A 21,125-nucleotide genomic window follows, 5' to 3' on the forward strand; every position below is an offset into this window, starting at 1 on the left:
GTTATTAAAATTATTTAACTGCTGTCGGCGTCGAAAGTTTCCAGCTCCCTCTATTTCCTCTGCCTGCAACAATTCCGGTTTCGACGTGTCATCACATTTGCATTCGATGGTGGGTTTCCACCACTCCCACACTCGAGAGATTGGGGTTGCCGCGCGAATGTGTGTTCACATGGTAATGAGTTTATTATTAGCGAAAAGGGTGCGCTGTTGTCTAAAAATATAAATTGCGTGGAAAGATTGACCCGTCTGCTTCGTAGCCTTCATAGTATTCTCTTATCATGATGTTTATGTCGTGTTTATTTAGTTTTTCGACCTCTGGATCTACGTTTCATTCTTGTTGACGTTGAATTCGTAATGAACCGTCGTTCATTTTCATAATCTGATTATTTATTTAATTTTGTTTATTATATTTCCAATCATCAGTTTTCGTTTCCTCTTTCTCGTTTCGAAATATTGATTTTTATACTTAATTTATTTCACCATTTCAATTTCATTTTAATTTAATATATTTATTATATACATTTCATTTTTTTAAGTATTTTTTTTGTTATTTTGTTTTTTGAAACTAAGCCTTCATTCTTATTCTTCTATTTGTTATAACGATTTAGTTTATTTATTCTTTTTTAATGTTTTATATTGATTTTTCAGGGGTATGTTTTGAGTTGTAAATCATTATCTCCCGCTCCCGCTCCCGATTTTTGTGCCTCTGTGAAACTGTTGTTTTTCCTGGTGTTGTGTTTTTCTCCGATTCAGGTTTTTTACGGCCCAGAAGCCGTCTGAAAGCGTTGTTTTTAGGCAAAACCGGTAAAAATCTGGCTTACCTGACCATAATTAGATTTGGAATTTTTGAATTTCGATAATTCAAAGCTCCGAAAACTAAAAACTATCAAAATTATGAAAATTAAAATTGAAAATTCAAGAATTTGAAAACTCTAGGGAGGAGAGGAGGGACAAGGTCCAAAATCCAGATTCATAGCGTTACGTAATTAGAATTACAATTAGGAGAACAATTAAGAATTTCGAAAATTAAATTATTAGAACTAAAAATTCGGAAATCTAAGAATTTTTGAAAAAATAGCAATTTTCAAAATTTAAATTCAATAATGTCGTAGAAAAAAACAGATTTTTGACCCCTGAAAGTTTCAAAATTTTCGAAAATTTTCTTAAAGATGTTCATTGTTGGAAATCTAAAATTCCAAAAATTAAAAAAAAAAACGAAAATTTAAAAAATTCAAAAAAAAAATATCCCGAAATTACAAATTACATGAGATTAAATTTCTGAAAATTGGGAATCCCGAAAATTTGAAATTGCAACAATTTTTGAATTGAAAAATTTTTAAACTCAAAAATATTAAAATTCAAGAAATTAAAAATTTCGGAAATGCCAAAAATCTGTAAAAACAAAATTAAAAATTCCAAAAACTTAAAAATCTTGAAAATTAAAATTTTTGAAAGTGAGAAATTACAAAAGTTAGAAGAAAAACTAAAAAAACACTGAAAATTGCAAATTCCAAAAATTCAAAAATATAAAAATTTTAAATCAATTTCAAAAATAAAAAATCATAAAAATTGTAAACTTTTGTAAAACATAAAAATTAATAGAAATTTCTGTAAATTTCAAATTCCTCAAATTCGAATTTCTTCCAAAAATTCAATGAAAATTTAAAATTCTGGAAAAAATATTCAGAAATCACAAATTTCCAAAAATTGAAAAATCCTAACAATTTTAGATATTCATAATGTCGAAAAATGAAAAAAAAATAATCAAAAAATTGGAAATTCACAAAATTAAAAATTCCGAACATTCAAAATTCTAAAAACTTTTTTTTTTAAATTTTGAAAGTCAAATTTCGAAAAATATAAAAAATTCGAAAATCTAAAATTCTAGAAATAGCAAATTTCGTAAGTTAAAATTTATTGTTATTGTAAAATTCCGGAAATTCAAAATAATAGAAATTCAATTCTTTAAGTTAAAAAAAAATCCTAAAAATACAAAATTTCTAAATGTAAAAAATCAAAAATACAAAAAACTGAAAATTCAGATTAAGAACATTAAAAATTCTGAAAGCTTGAATTCCCGAAATTTTGAAAATTTTCTATGTTAATTTTCTTTTTCAAATCAATTGTTCTTTGCTTGCTTTTTACAGTTTTTGTCAATTTCTTTTTAGTATTTTTTGTTTGATATTACCATTTCCAATTATATGTTCAACTTTAAATACTATATTATTCCTTTTCAGCAATAGAAAGTTTATTTCTCTTTGTTCCTTTTGTTCTATTCAGCTATTCATTTTCACAGTTTTTCGTTTTCTCATCATGAATGAAATCTAATGTTTCAAATACTACACTGCTAATAATTAAATCATGTTTAATTTTTGTGTGGTATTTTATGCTATTTGATTTGCGATTCTTGTTTGAGTTTTATACATTATTCTATGCTTTATTTTTCGATTCCATGTCAATGTTGGAGGTATTTTCGATTTAAGGGTACAACTAAATGAAATTTTCAAAAATACCCCTTTTCTCAAGCTATCCGCGTCTCCTGCATCATGAAAACCTGAAATGCTTGATAATAACTTATATTTTATTGACATTCAAAATAATAATTATTGTCACTTATTGATTTTTCGTCATTTTGTTGTTTTTCTAATCAAAACTTAGCCATCATTCTAATTCTATAATTTTGTTTAACGATTTGGTTTCTTTAACCTTTTTTTCATTGTTCAATCTTTTCTTTCAATTCCACACTCTTCGTTTGAATTTGAAATGACACAAGTAAAATTTGTGTTCGTTCACGCTCGTGTTTATCTACTTTTTTCTTTTTATTTTTCTTTCACTTCTTGTTTTTGTAATTTTATGATTTATAAAAAAAACCACTTATATATTTATTTTAGGACTTTGTAAATTATCGATGTTTTCGAATTTGTATTTCCGTTTTTTATATAATTTATATTATTATTTATTTTCACAGATTCTCTATTTTCCAGATTCGTGATGATTTTTGAAAATTCCCCTATTGAATAATGCTCTGCTACCAATTCGTTTTTAATTTCTCTATGTGTTATGTTCTAATTATCACTTTTCTCTGTTTCATTTTCGGACTGATATTAATTATTTTTATTAAATTTTCACCGATAAAATTCCCCATTGTGGCTGTGGAAATCCACATGCCTATTTCAATTTTTCTTTTTTTTTTCTCTCTTCATATCTAGAGATACGAGAGTTATACCTGAGCTCTCTTCTTTTTCCTTATTATTTTCTTTTCTGTATGACACTCAACTCCTATTTTTCAGTTTTCTAATCCAGTCTTTTTACTGTGAATGTTCTAATCTGATATCGGTTTCATAAGTTCAGGTTTTGTATCTTAAATTTGAGCGCACATCCTCAACAACAGTCAACAACAGATTCAGACGATCAGAGTGTGCACAGAGTTATGGCAAAAGATCCATATAGTGATTTGTGTGCTTTCAAAAAAGGTTCACTTTTACTAAGAAAGTCCGTTTTTTTAGATTTAATTGTTTCAAATTTCTGGACGCAACTCAATTATTCTAAATGCTCTTATTCGATGTAAAGTTTACAAATAATTTTATTAGATTTGGTATCTTTGTATATTTGAAAAAAAAAAGTTTTACTTCATTATGTTTTTTTGTGTGTGAGTATATATTTTTTTGCAAACCTCAAATATTAGTTTTTCTTCGTTATATTCGACATTCATTTTATTCGAGTTAAATTTTTCTATGTACGATATTAGATTATTCATTAATTCATCAGTATTTAATTTTTTCAATTCTTCATTTCAGTGTGCTTCTATTAATTCATTTCTTTGATTTTTAAATGTTATCTTGTGTGGACAATTAAGTTTTTCACATTATTTTCCAAAAAATATCCGCAAACACAAAATAATCGTTTATTTTTCTATGAGTTATATTTTTAACTATTGAAAGCTATTTATTCTCACGTTTATTGATAAGCTTGAAAAAAGCGTTTACTTTCCTCCGGGGATTTCAAGTTATACTACTACTACTACTACTAATAGTATAAAGATTCCTGGTGCAATTAAATTATTCAAAAGAATCTATTCAATCCGGATTGGTAATCTTTGTATTTTTCAAACCCGTTTTCCTTTGTGTGCTTTACAAAAAAATATTTGAGTGCCTCCCACTTCTAGTATGCTTCTATTATATCATACATTCATTATACAGGGTGGGCCATTTAAAGTGGAAGGATTTGTTTTTGCAATAGCAAAGTAAAGAAGTGGAATTTAAATTATTTTTTTTTTGAAATTCATTTATTTTGGTCCAAGGAGATTTGTTCTAACTACTTTTTGATTATGATATCTCGTAAATGACCGCCTCTGGCCTTGACCGCAAAATGTGCCCTTTTTTCGGCATTTTCCATCACTTTGCCCAATGTTTCGGCCGATATGGCAGCAATTTCTTGTCGGATATTGTCTTTCAGCGCAGCCAGGGTCCTTGGTTTACCAGTGTATACCTTGGATTTTAAATATCCCCATAAAAAAAAAGTCAGGAGGCGTCAAATCAGGTGATCTCGGTGGCCAGTCATAATCGTCGTTTTTCGATATTAATCTTCCGGGGAACATTTCGCGCAATAATTTGGTCGTGGCAGCTGCTGTATGGCATGTAGCGCCGTCCTGTTGGAACCAGTAATTGTCCAATTCATTTTCACGAACAAATGGCGTCGAATTATGCGTCGGAGAGTGGTTCGAGCGATGCCTAACTCTTGCGAACGATGGCGACCTGATGTCGACGGAGTCTCTGCAACACTGGCTCGAACGGCATCAATATTCTCGTCGAAACGTCTTGGTCGTTGTCTGGACAGATAACTGGCATTACCAACACTACCAGACGATATCAATTTGGCATATAATCGACGTATAGTGTTGTCTCCTGGCGATGTTTTAACTTTATTTTTATTTTTCCACGCACGTTTAGTTAACACAATTGAGAAGCTATTTTGAATGTACAGCTGAACAATTTCAGCGCGTTGTTTAGGTGTGTATTGTTCCATGGTTAAAATTGTACTGAAATGACGCTTCCAACGCGGTATGACATTTGTTAATCTGACATCTCTGTCAAAAGTTATGGGGTTGCCAGATGCTTCCACTTTAAATGGCCCACCCTGTATATTACTTTTTTCCAAAACAATTTGTTCTATTTTCGAAATCACATTATTATTTAATTCTAATTCTTAATTTCCATTCTGCTTCCATATACTGTTATATGTTTTGTGTCCCAACAGTTTATGTATTCTTAATTCAATTTTTAATTTGAAATTATTCAATGTATTCATTTTTTACTGAGAAAAATCGTATTATTTTTGTTTTTTTTATATTTTTTATTTGTAGTCGTCAGTTATTTATTTCATTCACTCTTTTTGTTTTTTTTTTCAATTGAAACCATTGATATCATATTATTCACTGATTCAATGGTATTTATTATTTTTCTTCGATACTCTCTGCTTCCGTTTCATTCTAAGTGTATCTTTTTAGATTTTTTTTCTATTTATGCATGTTATATGCAGTCTATTTTTTACGATTTCCGATTTAAAAATAAGTTCTAGTGTGGCTCATTACTTTCGTTTTTTTACATGCTGAGACAGTTTTTTTTTTACTTATTTATTTCCGTTCTATTTACATACACCAGTTATCTTGTTTGTTATCATATAATTTTTTGATTGAATGAATATATTTGTTCGATATTTTTCCTGTTTTCTATTTTTAAATGTACCCGTCTACAGGTTCTGCATTAAAATTTTAATGTTTGCATGTATCATTTTTTATTTAATTTGAGATTTACTGTTCACTAACGGATTCTTATCTGATTTGTTAGTTTTGTATTTTCTATGTACTGAAGAAGTTTTTTTTATTGTATCTGCCGACACCAAATAGTTATTGAAGTAATTTTTTGGTTTTTTTTTTTCTATTTTTATGAAGATTTTGTTAACTTATTCCATCGTATTCATTATTCAACAGTTTTAAATGTATTTTTTGACAATCTTCAAATGTGATTTTTATTCCTTCTTTTGAAGAATGTTCTATTTCAATCTATATAATGGTAATTCTGCCGGTAAAATGATAAAGACAAACGAAAAATATGTCTCAGAATATGAAAAGAAAAACAAACATTCGGTTCACCCTTTTTTCAATTATTATAACTTATAACTTTGTTATTATACATTTCTTGTAAATTTTTGCTTCATCTAAATAAGTACATTTTCCCAAGAGTAATGATAATTTGAACAGTTACAAAGTTGTGTTCTTTTCATTCTTTTTGTCTGCATTCAATATGACTATTTATATTTCGAAATATTTGTTATTCGATTGCTAAAATGTTTTGATGCATATAAATCGTTTCCTTCTTTCTCTTCTAGGCTGATATAAAATTCGTGAGTACGGGAAAATCGCTGGCAATTTCCATCATTCATTCAAGTTTCGCTCCAGTTTTCCCTCCTCCGAATCAGTCCGTCAGCAAATGTAGATTTGCATTCGAAAACAACAAATCTCAAACTCTCATAAATAAGTATAAAAGTTTTCGTTTTCAACGCGCTCAGCAGTATTCAACTTGGGACAAGACGATGGAAGCAAGACGCTGGGGAGAGAGTTTTCCTTCGAGTCTATAAAACAATCTATCACTTGAGTTCTCTTGTACCATTAATCTTCAACCAGAGATTCCCCTGTCACTCCCCCACAGTAAATAATACAGACACACACGCACATAAACATAAACCAAAGATAGGATAACGTCAGCATCTTTTAATTAAGGGCACCCACCCGACAGCACCAGAATCCTTTATATTAATTGACAACTCACCTCGAGGGTAGACATCATCTGATAACTGCGCCCAGCTTTTCTCGGCGTTCCTCTTAACGGTCCTTTTGTTTCTGCACCGCAAGTGACAGATACGCACACACCTACACACAGCCACACGCAAACCCTCACCGCACAACGCACAATTCGCCCGAAATCAGCACTTTTGTGTTTCGTGTCTCGAGTCTCAGCGTGTTTGTTTCCCTGCGGGCTACTTCTCTTCTCGGAAAAAGGATGCGAATCTTACGTCTTCGGGAAATGCTTTTGTTTTTATTTCTTTGTTATTAGCGAGGGGTATTTTTTTCGTGATATGATGATGCGATGCAGGCGGAGACAATTTTTGTTTCCACACGCGGCACGATGTTTGTAAATAAATGGACTAAGAGTGTCAAGGGGGGAAGCGAACGACGTGTGCTATCCCCTCGGATGCGAAAAACTAGAGTCGTTATTTTGATCGAGCAACGGTGGGATTTTCTTCCCGTTTCTCATAACACGAACTCACGCCGTCACACATGGTACACGATGTCTGACGGATGAAGGTTTTTTTTAAATTGAGGGACGATACCGGCCACAAACGGTGCGATTACCGGTAACGTACCTTCTTTTATGTGATGATGTTGCGGTGGACTAAATTGCGAGAATGGGATGGTACTAACTATCGATCCCAGACTACCGATTAGTGGTAAAATGGAGGAAACTAGACCGAGCAAAAGTTGGGATGGAGGAAGAGTCTCATAGATTGAAGAACTGCCATGCGTCAATCCTTGTTTGGAGGAACAGGTATAGAGTATCCTGATAACAGGATCCAATCAGTGAACGATCGAATTAAGGCGTTAACGAAATTCATACCATAACGGTTCACAGAGTCCTTTCAAATGTTTTATTGAGCAGGTTGAAATTGTATTCGCCAAATATGGGTAGCTTCAACCGATGCGTTTCTTGAGTCAATGTGCCGTTAATGCGTTGAGAGTGAAAGACTACAGACGAAGACGGCTTACGTTGAATGGTTGTGTTCAATTGCAATACACAACGTTCACGTTGTTTGAGGTACGTTGTCTGGCGTTGTCATGTAGAAATTTAACTTCATGTTGAACACGATCTTCTAAAACGTCGTTAAATGCTCCCGAGGTAGTTTTAGGTGATTTTGGCAATTCGTGCAGAATATTGTGTCCAACCAACCCAGTAAGCATAACCTTTGGCATAATCCATATTTTTGGCTTAGGTTCACTCAAGCTTTTTTATTTACAGTATTATGCCAAATTGACCACATATATCCATTAATTATTATTAAAACTAATGAGCTTGAGCTTGGGTAGACCCACTAATTATCATTAAAACTAATTTAACCAAACTTCTTAACCTTTTAGAATGGTTTTAGTAATTTCAGTTTTTTTTCATATTTTGTCTGATTATGTCTTTTATTGTCTTTCTAAATCTCTCTGATTTTCTTTTTCAATTTTTTCTTACATTTTTCGATTTAGTTTTTACTGATTTCTTCTGAATTATTCTTTTTTTTCCGATTTTATTCCCTATTTATTTTTTGTTGATATTTTTTCTAATGACTAATTTATGAATTTTCGAGTTTTTTTTCTATATATAGCGCGGATTCGATTATATACTGTCTCTGATTTCTTCGTATATAATCGAATCCTGTATATAATCGAGTTAAGATTTTTTTTATTTGTTCTTTATGCATATATTTTTCGTTTATTGAAAGTAAAACAAGAATTTAATTTTTGATTCATCTCCTTAGACACCCTTCTCACATGAAATTTTTTTTCCAGAATCTCTCAGGAGGTGATAGATGATCATATTTGATGAAAAAAATCATCCTACACATATGTTCTAATTTTAACAATTACAGAGTTAAAGAACTCATTATTTGTTTCGGACTCTGTTGCCTCAAAGTGGCTCGACGATAAAAAGTACGCTACGTAAGCCAATTCTGCTGCTTTCATTTGAAAGATGAGAAAATTTAGTACAGGATATAGTAGTGGAACGTCTAGATTAATTTAAATAACAATTTGGAAGTGAAAAATTTGGAAGTTAGTAATTTTTATTGCGTAATTTTTAATTTTGTCCCAAAAATTCATATCAAACTTGATTATTTCTATCAATCAAATTAAAGCTCTCAAACCACTCTACAATTTGTTCTTTGACGCCCAACTTCTATCTTTCTTAATTTCGCTGCAATATCGATTAGGATTGGGCGATCTTGGATCGATTTTCAGAAGATCGATCTTTTCCATTTCGATTTCCGATTTTTTGGATCGATTCATTGTACCCTAAAAAATCGTAAAGATCGATCTTTTTCTTTCGATTTTTTCGATCTTAGAGTTTTTTTTTGTTCAATGTACATCGATTTTAATCTCACCACCTGACAAATTTTAAAAACATGATTTGAACATTTGGATAGCTTTCGAGGATGCCAAAGTAGTGACAGTGAATAGCATCGGGCGAACTTGGATCGATATTTTGACGATCGATCTTTTCCTCCCCGATTTCCAATGGCATCTTTCCTATCTTTTTGATCGTAGGAAAAAAAATTGTAAATTTGTTTTTCAGTTTTTGATTCTCACCAAAAACCACAATTTCATAAACATCTTCCAAGGTTGTCAAATCACTGGTCGTAAATTTAGGAGAAGCAGTTTTGAAAGTTTGGTCATTAGAATACAAGTGTTCACAAGTTATATTTACACCATTAAATTCACTATATTGCCAGTGAAAATTGTGTCAAGATAGAATGGTTGACATCGGGTCCAGCTGAAGCGCTCTTTTCTAGAACTGAGACTACTTTCGACTAAATGCTAAATGGAGTATTGTCAGCGGAGATGAATATCAGTTGTTGAATTTCTAATAATAATTTTCAATTAATTTATTTAATTAAATGATGACGGTTCAGAATGAATGCATGGAAAATACAATTTTTCTGGGCTTTCAAACTTTTGTTTTTGACCTTCATTCTGAGAATCAAATTGAAATGCCTTTGGTGTTTGAATAGAAATGTGAAATGTTCATTTCACGTTTAAAGAAAATATAATACTTATATAAAACAAGTGAATAAATTGGAAAAAAGGCATTCGATTTTTCAAAAAATCAATTCAGCAAAGATCGATTCTTTGGTACCGATTTAATCAGTGAATCGATCCCTGCGCCGTTTAGAAAATCGATCCAGCAAGATCGATCTTTTTCTAAAGATCGCCCAATCCTAATATCGATATAAACAATTCATGGTGAATATTCAAGCAAAATCTTCAAAAATCGCGATTTTTACCCCACTCTACTTATGGTAGCCACTTAAATCTCACCTTAACGTCGAAAGGTTACATTCTTTCTTGAAATAAGTCATATTTAAACTATAAAAAAGTTTTTTTTTCTTTTCAAACTGTACATAATCGAGTCCAAAATTGTATAAAATCGAATCACATATAACCGAGTCTGTATATAATCGAGCCCAACCCATATTCTGGTTTTTTAGATTTTTTTTTATCTGGAACTGTTTGTTAAATTCTTTTTTTATTTAAATCTTTTTCGAATTCTTCCTTTTTTTTCAGTTTTTCTAAAATTTTTGAATTTGCTTATTTTTTTTGTGTTTTCTCATTTTTTTTTAATTTTATGAATTTTTGATATTCTTTTTTTTATTTACTTTTTTCTGTTTTATTCTTGGATTTCGGAATTTCTCTAATTTGTAGAATTTTAAAATTTTGGGAATTATGGGATTTTTAATTTTCAAATTTTCAAATTTTCACATATTCTAATTCTTCAATTTACAAATTTTTACTTCTAGAATTCTTGAATTTTTGAATAATTGTATTTTTGAAGTGCTTAAATTTTTAGATTTTTGAATTTTTAGATTTTTGAATTTTTGAATTTTTGAATTTTTGAATTTTTGAATTTTTGAATTGTTGAATTTTTGAATTTTTGAATTTTTGAATTTTTGAATTTTTGAGTTTTTTGAATTTTTGAATTTTTGAATTTTTGAATTTTTGAATTTTTGAATTTTTGAATTGTTGAATTTTTGAATTTTTGAATTTTTGAATTTTTGAATTTTTGAATTTTTGAATTTTTGAATTTTTGAATTTTTGAATTTTTGAATTTTTGAATTTTTAAATTTTTGGATTTTTAAATTTTTGAATTTTTAAATTTTTGAATTTTTGAATTTTTGAATTTTTGAATTTTTGAATTTTTGAATTTTTGAATTTTTGAATTTTTGAATTTTTGAATTTTTGAATTTTTGAATTTTTGAATTTTTGAATTTTTGAATTTTTGAATTTTTGAATTTTTGAATTTTTGAATTTTTGAATTTTTGAATTTTTGAATTTTTGAATTTTTGAATTTTTGAATTTTTGAATTTTTGAATTTTTGAATTTTTGAATTTTTGAATTTTTGAATTTTTGAATTTTTGAATTTTTGAATTTTTGAATTTTTGAATTTTTGAATTTTTGAATTTTAGAATTTTAGAATTTTAGAATTTTAGAATTTTTGAATTTTTGAATTTTTGAGTTTTTGAATTTTTGAATTTTTGAATTTTTGAATTTTTGAATTTTTGAATTTTTGAATTTTTGAATTTTTGAATTTTTGAATTTTTGAATTTTTAAATTTTTGAATTTTTGAATTTTTGAATTTTAAAATATTTGAATTTTTGAATTGTTGAATTTTTGAATTTTTGAATTTTTGAATTTTTGAATTTTTGAATTTTTGAATTTTTGAATTTTTGAATTTTTGAGTTTTTTAATTTTTAATTTTTTTTAATTTTCGAATATAGGAATATAGGAATATCGGAATTCAAAACTTTGTTTGGATTTTTGATTTCTTGATTCTTTTCAAATTCTCAATTTTTCACTTTTTAATTTGTTGATTCATCATTTTTTCCATTTCTTCATGTTTTTTTCCATTTTTTCGTCATTTTTTTTATTTTTTCAGATATTTTCTGATTTGTTATAAATATTTCTGAATCATTCTGATTTTTTTTCTTTTCTAATTTTTATGAATTTCCAGAAACGTTTTTGAAAGTTTCCAAATGTTTGTTTAATTTTATATTATTTTTATTTTAAATTTTTCTGATTTTTTATCTAAATCTTTCAGATTGCTCTTGAATTTTTCAGATTTCTTTTTAAACTTTTCCTGAATTTAATTTTTTTTTTCTGAAATGCTTTGTAAATTTTTCAATTATTTTGATTTTTTCTACTTTTCAGATTATGAATCTGATGAATCTTCCTGAATTGTTTTATCTCTTATTAATTTTTTCAGATTTTTTCATTTTTCTTGATTTTTTTTTTGTTTTTTTTTAATTTACTGCATTTTTATGCTTTATTCTCAATTTTTATATTTTTTTCTATTTTTTTCTGAATCTATTTGAAATCAGAAAGATTTGTGCAAATTGAAAAAAATTGTAAATATAAAAAAATTAGAAACAATATTCGATATATAGAAAAGCTTAGAAACAAAATAGAAAAAATAAGAAAATTAGGAATAAAAACCATATTTTTTTCCTGTTTCCTGTCCTGTTCTAAACTTTTTTTTTATTAAAAAATGTTTTCGATTTTTTTCTGTTATTGTTTTTGTTAGATTTTTGCTGCTTTTTCCTGATTTTTTTTTCTGATTTAGATCTAATTGAATTTTTCTCAATTTGTCTAAGATGCTTTGATTTTTTTTTTAATTTTGCGGTTTTCCAGAATTTTCCAGAATCTTTTTTATGGTTATTTGTTTTTCAATTTGTCTGATTTGGTCGGACATTTTCAGATTTTTTCTGATTTTTTCTGAATCTCTCTGAATTTTGATTGTTTCTGTTCTTTCCAAAATTTTTCCGATTTTTTTTCCTTATTTTTATGATTTCTTTTATTGTTCTAATTTTAATTTTTTTTAATTTTATCTCATTTCGAAATCCGGAAAAATAAGAAAATATCAACAAACAGCAGCATTTTTCCCGATTTCTTTTCCTGGATCTTTCTGAATGTTTGGGATCTCAGTTCTTTTTTCTGCGTATCTGCGAATCGTACGGACATTTAGCAGAATTTTTTTTCCATTTTTTTCTTATATTTTCTCTGAATTTGTTTGATTTGATCCAACTTTCTCTGATCATTTTAGATTTTTTAAACCTTCCTGAATCAGATTTCAGATTTTTGACACATTCTGTCTGATATTTTTTGTTTATTATCCTTCTGAATTTCTTTGATTCTTTTTTCAATTTTTATCTAAAATTTTCCATATTTTTGTGCTGTTTCTTTCTGAATTATTCAGTTTTTTCAGATTTTTTTCGAGATTTTTTGTACACCTTTCTGTTTTTTTTCTGATTTATTCAATTTTTTTCTGAAACTTCTAAAATTTTCCGGACGTTTTTTTTATTTTAAAATTTGTCTCAAAAAACTCAGAATTTTTAGATTTTTTTTTGTTTTCGTTTTATTTTCAATTTTCAGTTATTCTCTGGTTTTCTGATTTTTTTATGTTCTAACTTTTTGATTTCATTTTTTTTTGTTCGATTTGTCCCGTATGTTAAATTGAGAACATTTGTTGAATTTGCTGAATTTATTTGTATTTGTTGAATTTGTGGAATTTGTTGAATTTATCAATTTTGTTGAATTTGTCGAATTTGTTGAGTTTGTTCTATTTGTTTAAAAATACAACAATTTTTCGAATCTGTTGAATTTGTCGAATTCGTTGAATTTTTTGAATATGTCAAAATTGTTGAATTTGTCGAATTTATTGAATTTATTGAATTTGTTGAATTGGTTTAGTTTGTTGAATTTGTTGGATTTGTTTTATGTGTTGAATTGGTTTCATTTGTTGAATTTGTTGAATTTGTTGTATTGTTGAATTCATTAGATTTGTTGAATTGGTAGAGTTCGTGGAATTTGTGGAATTTGAATGAATTTATCAAATTTGTATGGAATTTGTTGTTGAGTTTGTTTTATTGTTGAATTTGTTGAATTCGTTGTTTTTTTTAACTTGAATATCAGTGAATTCAATGTATACTAGCTGACCCGGCAAACTTCGTCTCGCCCAAAATTTATTTTTCGTTATCACATTCACGGTTTCTTATTAAGCACACATTCATGGGTCCAGCAGCTTCCATGCCCTTAGAGAGGGGGTAGGTGCGTCGAACCATCATAGAAACGTTTCGTACCCCCTAAAACTTCCGCATGCCAAATATGGCTCAATTTGCTTCATTAGTTCTCGAGTTATGCAGATATTTGTGTTTCATTTATATGGGAGCCACCCCTTAAGAGAGGGGTAGGAGTGTCGAACTACTATAGAAACTTTTATCGATCCCTTAAACCTAATGCTAAGTTTGATTTGATTTGTTTGATTAGTTCTCGAGTTGTTCAGCAGCCACCCTCCTTAGAGAGGGAAAAGCAGTGTCAAACCACCCTAAAACATTTATTGCTCCCTAAAACCTCCATATGATTAATTTCGAAACCATCCGAGTCCATAAAAATCAGACAGACAGACAGACAGAAATCCATTTATATATATATATAGATATTAAGATTATTGTAGAGCCGTAATCATGTCAACTCTAGCAGTGGTTGTATTTAAAAGCATTTATTTAGTCATGCAGAAGTTTCAACCACGCATTTCGTCATGTTGAAGCAGACAATTAAAGGCTTGCTGAAATGAATAGAGTTTGGCTATTTGACTGACATTTTTTAATGAACTGTCACATTTAACACGATAAGCCCCGCGTCGGTCCCTAGGGACTGACACTGAATTTTCCGTATTTTTTGCGCCGATCTCACCGAACCGACAGTTGACTTTTCGATCGGAGAGTGTCGGCATTGGGAACGACAACAACAACGTTACAAAATGACATTTAGAACAGTCCCCCATCGATTCGCTGGGACCGACACGGGCCAGACGAAAAGTTCATTGTCGGTTCCCTATTTCGGTCGGGGCTCAACGTGTTAATATTGCAAAATGTGCATAACACATTTTACCATCAAGGTTAAGGCTAATTATTTACAGAACCTAGTTCTCTGAACTCAGAACTTAAAAAACACGAATTTTGGCAAGAAGTACCCGAGAAACGCAGTAAACACGCACCAACGGTTCAATATATGTAGTGGCGCAAATCTCAGCCCGCAAAGGGTTTTCACTCACGACGCCTGGCCGCTCGACATTCTCCGAGTGCACACTCGCGTTCACTCACGCTCTATCCGAACGCGCGAAAATAATCTCGCACACCTTTGCCGCCCACTCACTTTGGCCGACAAAAACTCTGCGTTCCTTTGGACTTTCCTTTTCGCGAAAACCTCTCACCGTCGTCGTTGCCGCCACTCTCCCACTCCTGAGAAGGTACCGAAGGAAAACACACGAAAAGCGGTGCACACATTCGCGTCGCAGGTGACGCTCGGAAAATTGCAACCCACACACAAACACATTATGGCCGGTCGATCGGTCGGTCCGTCGGTCGGTTGGTTGGTCGGTCAGCAGCCAGTTGCTGCTAGACTAGCCAATCAGTTAATCGCCAGACGGCAAACGGTGGAGACGCGTGGTAACGTGAGAAAATTCGGTGTGTTCAGATCCTGCTTTATTTCGCAGTCGGAGCTGTCCAAAAATTCGCAACCACCCACCACTGACGTGAGCGGGAAACGGGAATATTTAGGCGCCTGTTGTGATTTTTGATTATTATTAAGAGTTAAATTAACGTTCGATTAGCGGAAGGCCATTCATTGCACATCGATTCGGGACGTTCGATTGCGTTGAGTCGCGTTTGCCAAAACAAAGTGTGCTACCGTTTGAACTTGAGAAGATCCTCATCTGTGGCTGTCGGCGGCTACTGATGCTGCTGCTGCTGCTGTAGTGTTTGTGCTTCGGGGTTATTTTAGAAAAGAAAGGGGATCATCAGCTGATCGGCTTGTTGTGGGGGACGCGAACGCTTCGAACGCCTGCACACAAGCGAAGGACCGCTGAAATTGCATAATCGATCCAAGGCCGAAGACCACGACACGGCAGACGCTCACCTAGCGGAGGTAATTAAAATCATCCCATCGAGAGATAAGCTTAATGTTTTGCAGCATCCGTGGGACAGAACATCTGGGCGGTGGTGGTCATTTCGGGGCAAGAAATTGGACGAATCGAAGCGTGGGAAGGTAAACAACGCCGTCGCCACCACCGTCGTTGTTTTAATTCGAGAAGGTTGTTTTCAATTTCAAGTTCATGTTTGCGGTGCGCGGTTTTGATAGCACAACTGAAGAAGAAGATGAAGCGTTCGTTCGACTGCAAGTTGTGAAGCAATTTATTGAAGCAACGAGGGAGAAGTGCGCTTGAAATTAGTCATCTGGGCCAGTTTGTGATTAATGATGTGGAAGAAGTGATACATTTTAGAGAATGAATTAAATTTGAAAAAAAAATCATTGTTTACTTCACGTCTTTTTCAACTGTCGGTTGCAAGGGACAGACAAAGACGATTCCATAGTCACTGCATTGTGCAGTTTCTCAATTCAATTATGCTGTTAACAGTATTAGCGTCCTTGCAGGAGATGCTCTTCACACTGGATTGATACCATCCAATAGCAAAAACGCAGACACAAACATTAAATCTCGGTAAATACCCACTTAACTGTTCGGATGATTGGATGTTTAACGATTTGGAGACGTCAAGTATGTGAGTGTTTCTGTTTCTACATTCCCGACTGTTTTTTTTCTTTTCTAGATAAACAGTAGCAAATGGACGGTTCTTATTAACCCATTAGCGCCCCAGCTGTAAAAATATTTTTGCCATTGTTGTAATTATTGACGTTGTAGGAAACCCAGAATCATTAAACTAATAAATTAGGCTGCTTTCCAAAGGCATGAAAAATTATCAAAGTTGCTGTTCGATTTTTAGAAATGCTATACGTGAACGGGTTAATAGCCGTAACTGAAGTATTGGAAGAGCCCTTATATTGCGCCTATTTAGCACTATATCTGCATTTTACATAAAGAACATAGAAAGCACTTATTCAACACTTTAAGTGCGAATACAGTGTTGATTTAGAGCCGTTGTAAGTTTCAATAATGTTGACGGTTACTAACTTAAAATCCTCTATGGAATGAATGAAACAAATCAAATCAGACAATATTTATTTGTTTCTAAGTCAGTGTGATGTCAGTTGTGTTATCTCTATCACCTAGATGACAAAATATCTTGTTCTCGCAAGGCTTATGTGCCAGTCAGAATTGAGCTAGGTCCGAGAAATCGACTGTTTTGATTAAAAATGCGCTCATGATTAAAAATTAGCAACTATTGAATCACTTTACCCCGATTACTCTACCGATTTGCGATTTTCTGAGCGCAATGTAAGGTATTTTAGTAGAGTTTTCGGAAAAAAATATACATTTTGACAGAATGTTTTAAAATGTGATGAGGTCATCTCCAAAAACATGTAACTAACAAATCGCCGGACCAATGTAAGATCTTGTTACAACCAATGAAAGGTATTCAAATGAAAAATAAAGGAAAAAACTTTTTTGTTCCTTTTTTCTTGAACTTGTTGTTGTTGTTGGAATTGGACACAAAAGATTTTACATTTTCCGATTGCCATATATTCTTCATTTTTCGATTATTAGACTCATATTTCTTCAGATTCTTCTATACTCTGATGATTAGTTTTCGTTTTTGCCATATTTATCGATTTTTTACTTCTCAGATTCTTCAATCTGAGTTTTTGATTCATCACTTTTTCTACATGTCGGGGAGTAAGAAAATTGTAATCTCGTCTACCACGATTCAGACTGTAACTTTTCGAATCTCTATGCTGTTCGCAACTTTTGGTTCTCCCAACATACAAAATTACACATAACACAGCTTCTTTTCTCTTTATGTTTATTCACAACTCTTTTAACAATACAATGCGATGATACAATTTGTTTCACAACTTCTTTATGAACATCGCAGAACGTATAACAGATTCTGGTCAAATCAGTATTGAAATTAAGGATATACGGTCCGATTGTTTAGGATACACACGTCCAACTACCTTTTTTATAACTGCTCTAACTGATTATATGTTCCTGTGACGTTTACAAACAAAAGCGAAAATAAGAGCACAGCTTCCAATCGAGCCAGGGTTGTAGCCAAAATGATATTTTCAGACACTACTATTAGGTCCTTCCTTTCTTGTTTGGTTTATAGAGACTTTCGCAGTTCATTCGTCTCTAGCCCTGAAAAGGGCCCTTGTGTAAAGAAAACTACTCCATTACTCCTCCTTTACCTGTCTTAAGAAAGACATCCCCGCATTCCCGCTCGACGCTCGCCGGCAACAATGTTACTCCGATGACCATCAAACGAGAAGCGTGCTATTAGATCATTCATAGAGTTTTTAGTACTTTGATGCTTAAATTTTTACATAGTAATTGATCGATTCTTCGATTCGATTGTTCGACTCATTCGATTCGTAAATTCTTTGATTCTCTTCTGCTATTATTATTGTTATTATTTATGTATTCATTATTTATTCATTTTTCAGATATTTCGATTCATGCGTTCTGAAGATTCAACAGTCTGTAAGGGTCCAAATGATGTAACATAAATATTCGATTCTTCATTTTTCTACTCTTAGATTCACCCAATTCTAAGAGATTATGCTTCATCCATACTCCATAGTGATTCTTTTAGTTTTTCGATCATTCGACTCATAGATTATCGGATTACCGAATTTTTCAATTCTCCTGTGCTACAAAATATCGATATTGCTTTTGTCATAGCTTCAACAGCTTTTCATTCCCCAAATTTTTAAATTTGTTTTGCTCTGAATTTATTTTTATTTTTTCCTACTCTTAGTTTGGACAATTTTTAGAGTTGTTGGTACAGGTAAACTTCGATATAACGTACATTTCACTTTCAAAATTGTACGTTGTATCGAATTGTACGTTATATCGAAACATAATAAAGTACTCACAAACGTAGTCTACAATACATTATTGTGTTGCTGTTTTAGTAAAGTTAATGAATAATTTCAATCAGAAGACGAAGCTAGCCTTTCTCATGATGTTTTCCTTCGTACTGTTGATTAAAGCTTGATTCATTTAGAATCCGGAATCACAAAACCAGCTGTATTTCGGGATTTATTGAAAGTACAAAACTTGTTTTAGCATCACAATACAGGTGATTCATTGTTCTATCAGAAAAAAATATTGAAAAAAAAATTCCTTTACACTTTGGGAATGTGTACGTTATATCGAGGTAAAATGTACGTTATAACGAGAGTACGTTATATCGAAGTTTCCCTGTATTATGATTGTTCGACTTTTCCATTGTTGTTTATACTTAATATTTCAATTCTCCGATCAATCAGATATAAAGATTTCTATTCATAGATCACCAGATTCTGCGATTTTCTGGTCATCCTTTTATTTGATTTTTCTTTTCTCAAATACATCGCATTTTGATCTATCAAAATACTCTCTGTTTTCTGTTCTTTCTGTTTTTTCTTGGTTTTTTTTTTTGTTTTAGGCGTTATCATTCCTCTGTTCTTAGTCTTTGATTTTTTCAATTTATTTAACTTTAAGTTAGAAAATTTTTAAAGTCTTTGGTATGTTGATTATGGCAATTCCTTCTATTCCTTGGTGGTTGTATTATTCGTTTTCACATTGTTAGTGTTTTGTTAGAAATTTTCAACCCATACGTTTTTGGATCTTCTCATTTCTCTCAGTGCTCCAATTTTTCTACATCGATGAATTTTTATCTCTTTCAGTTTTTTGACTCCTTATTAATGCTTCAATCTTCTGGTAACTTTTATCATTCGAACATACATATTGCTATTTCTCAAATTTCACGATTTATCTGTCATGCAGCTATTTTTTTCTTTTTTTTTCATCATTAGAGAATGTTTGGTTTTTTGGGATTCCCAACTCTAATGTTCGTGGGTCAACCTTTACCTCAGTGCTTTGAATTTTTCATGTTCAACAAAATGTGTTTCAATGTGTGTTTTTTTAGATTACCTGATTTTCCAGTTCTTTGATTCCTCAATTCATCTAGTTCATCCATATTTTTCATGCTTGAAGAGCTTTGGATTTCTGTTTTCCTCCATTACTGGATATTTCAATTTGTCGTTTTTTTCGACGCTTAGTAAAAGGAGTTATAAGTTTATCATTTTTCCGCTTACGTTTTTTTTTGAAGATTCTTGGAATTTCTATTTCTATAGCTTGGAAGCATCGATTCATGAATTCGATAATTCTCGTGTATTTCTCGATATGTTTATAAATTTACAGATTTCATTAATGTTTGACTCATCAATCTTCCTGTTTTACAGTGTTTCCATAACTTCATTTTTTGTACAGTTTGAAATTCGGATAGATTCAAAAATTCGAAGCATCATATTTGGATTTTCAATCTCACTTTTTGTTTATTTTTGTCACGTTTATAACAAATATTTACAGATTAGATGATTTTTGTGTTCTTTACTTTTAGTTTATAATATTCTTCATCTTTTCGTTCATCATGTTTTTATGTCTGTATTCTCGCTTTATTTGACGTTCTAAAATTATTCAATTATTCAGTCAATCGAGTTTTCTTTAATACAAGTTTTCAATGCTGGATGACCATGTTGAGCGTCACATTTTTTGATTTTTTTTTGTGTTTTCGAGTTCTCGTGTTTGTTTTTTTGTTCTCGTGTTTGATGTTTTTTTTCATTTTTAGCTAGATTCTGTGATTATTAAATTTATAATTTCTTTTCTCCAATTTCCGAATTGATAGATTTGTTGTATGCTCTGGATGCCGACCTCATCCTCTCAGATTTTTTTGAAACTTTGTACATATGGTGGCAGCTACCTCAAATCAGAATTTTCATTATCCGATGACCAATTTTATCAATTTTATTTTATTTTTATTATTTACTGATTTACAAAATATCGAAGAGGTCATGTTTTGAGATGAGACAGTTATTTTAACAGTAATTAATATTGGTCGTCTGGTAATGAAAACTTTGTTTTTTATATCTGTCGACATATCTAAAATGTTTAAAAAAAATCTGAGGGGCGCGTCAAAATCGGCTGTTTTGCGGCAGATTTGGCCTGGAATTGCGCTAAATTTTTAGACTCTTCGATTCCTCGATTTATCAACTAATCTATTTTTCATTTCATCAAATTTTCGGCACAAAAGCAATGCGCTGACCTTTAGACTATAAACAGTTTGAGTTCACGTTTGTGACTAGGGAATATTAGACTTTTCTTTTTTTTTGCTATATACTCGACTAATGAATTATGAATTTTTTTTTCCAGTTTTCCAATTCTCGAATTTAGATTTCTCGTTTTTTTTTAATATATTAGGTTGGGGAAAAAGTAATCCATTATTTTCGGGTGAAATTCAAAACTATTTTTATA

General features: G+C 31.1%; 2 protein-coding genes across 7 annotated transcripts in view; one reads left to right on the forward strand and one right to left on the reverse strand.

The window, feature by feature from the left end:
- LOC129762894 (glutamine-dependent NAD(+) synthetase) overlaps positions 1 to 21,125 on the reverse strand; it is a 163,189-nt gene that overhangs the window by 72,545 nt on the left and 69,519 nt on the right. The gene's annotated exons all lie outside the window — the stretch shown is intronic.
- LOC129762892 (cytosolic carboxypeptidase Nna1) overlaps positions 1 to 21,125 on the forward strand; it is a 114,298-nt gene that overhangs the window by 23,984 nt on the left and 69,189 nt on the right. The window contains exon 1 of one of the 6 annotated variants that reach the window (XM_055761482.1): positions 15,904 to 16,428. The exons of 4 other annotated variants lie outside the window; for them this stretch is intronic. In XM_055761482.1, the coding sequence (XP_055617457.1) occupies positions 16,392 to 16,428 (37 nt within the window). In that variant the 5' untranslated portion in view covers positions 15,904 to 16,391. Of the gene's footprint in view, positions 1 to 15,903; positions 16,429 to 18,275; positions 18,309 to 21,125 lie in introns of those variants that run through there. One more of the 6 variants, XM_055761485.1, reaches the window with a different exon arrangement.

This window comes from Toxorhynchites rutilus, chromosome 1, assembly GCF_029784135.1.
Source record: "Toxorhynchites rutilus septentrionalis strain SRP chromosome 1, ASM2978413v1, whole genome shotgun sequence".
Taxonomy (NCBI): Eukaryota; Metazoa; Arthropoda; class Insecta; order Diptera; family Culicidae; genus Toxorhynchites; species Toxorhynchites rutilus.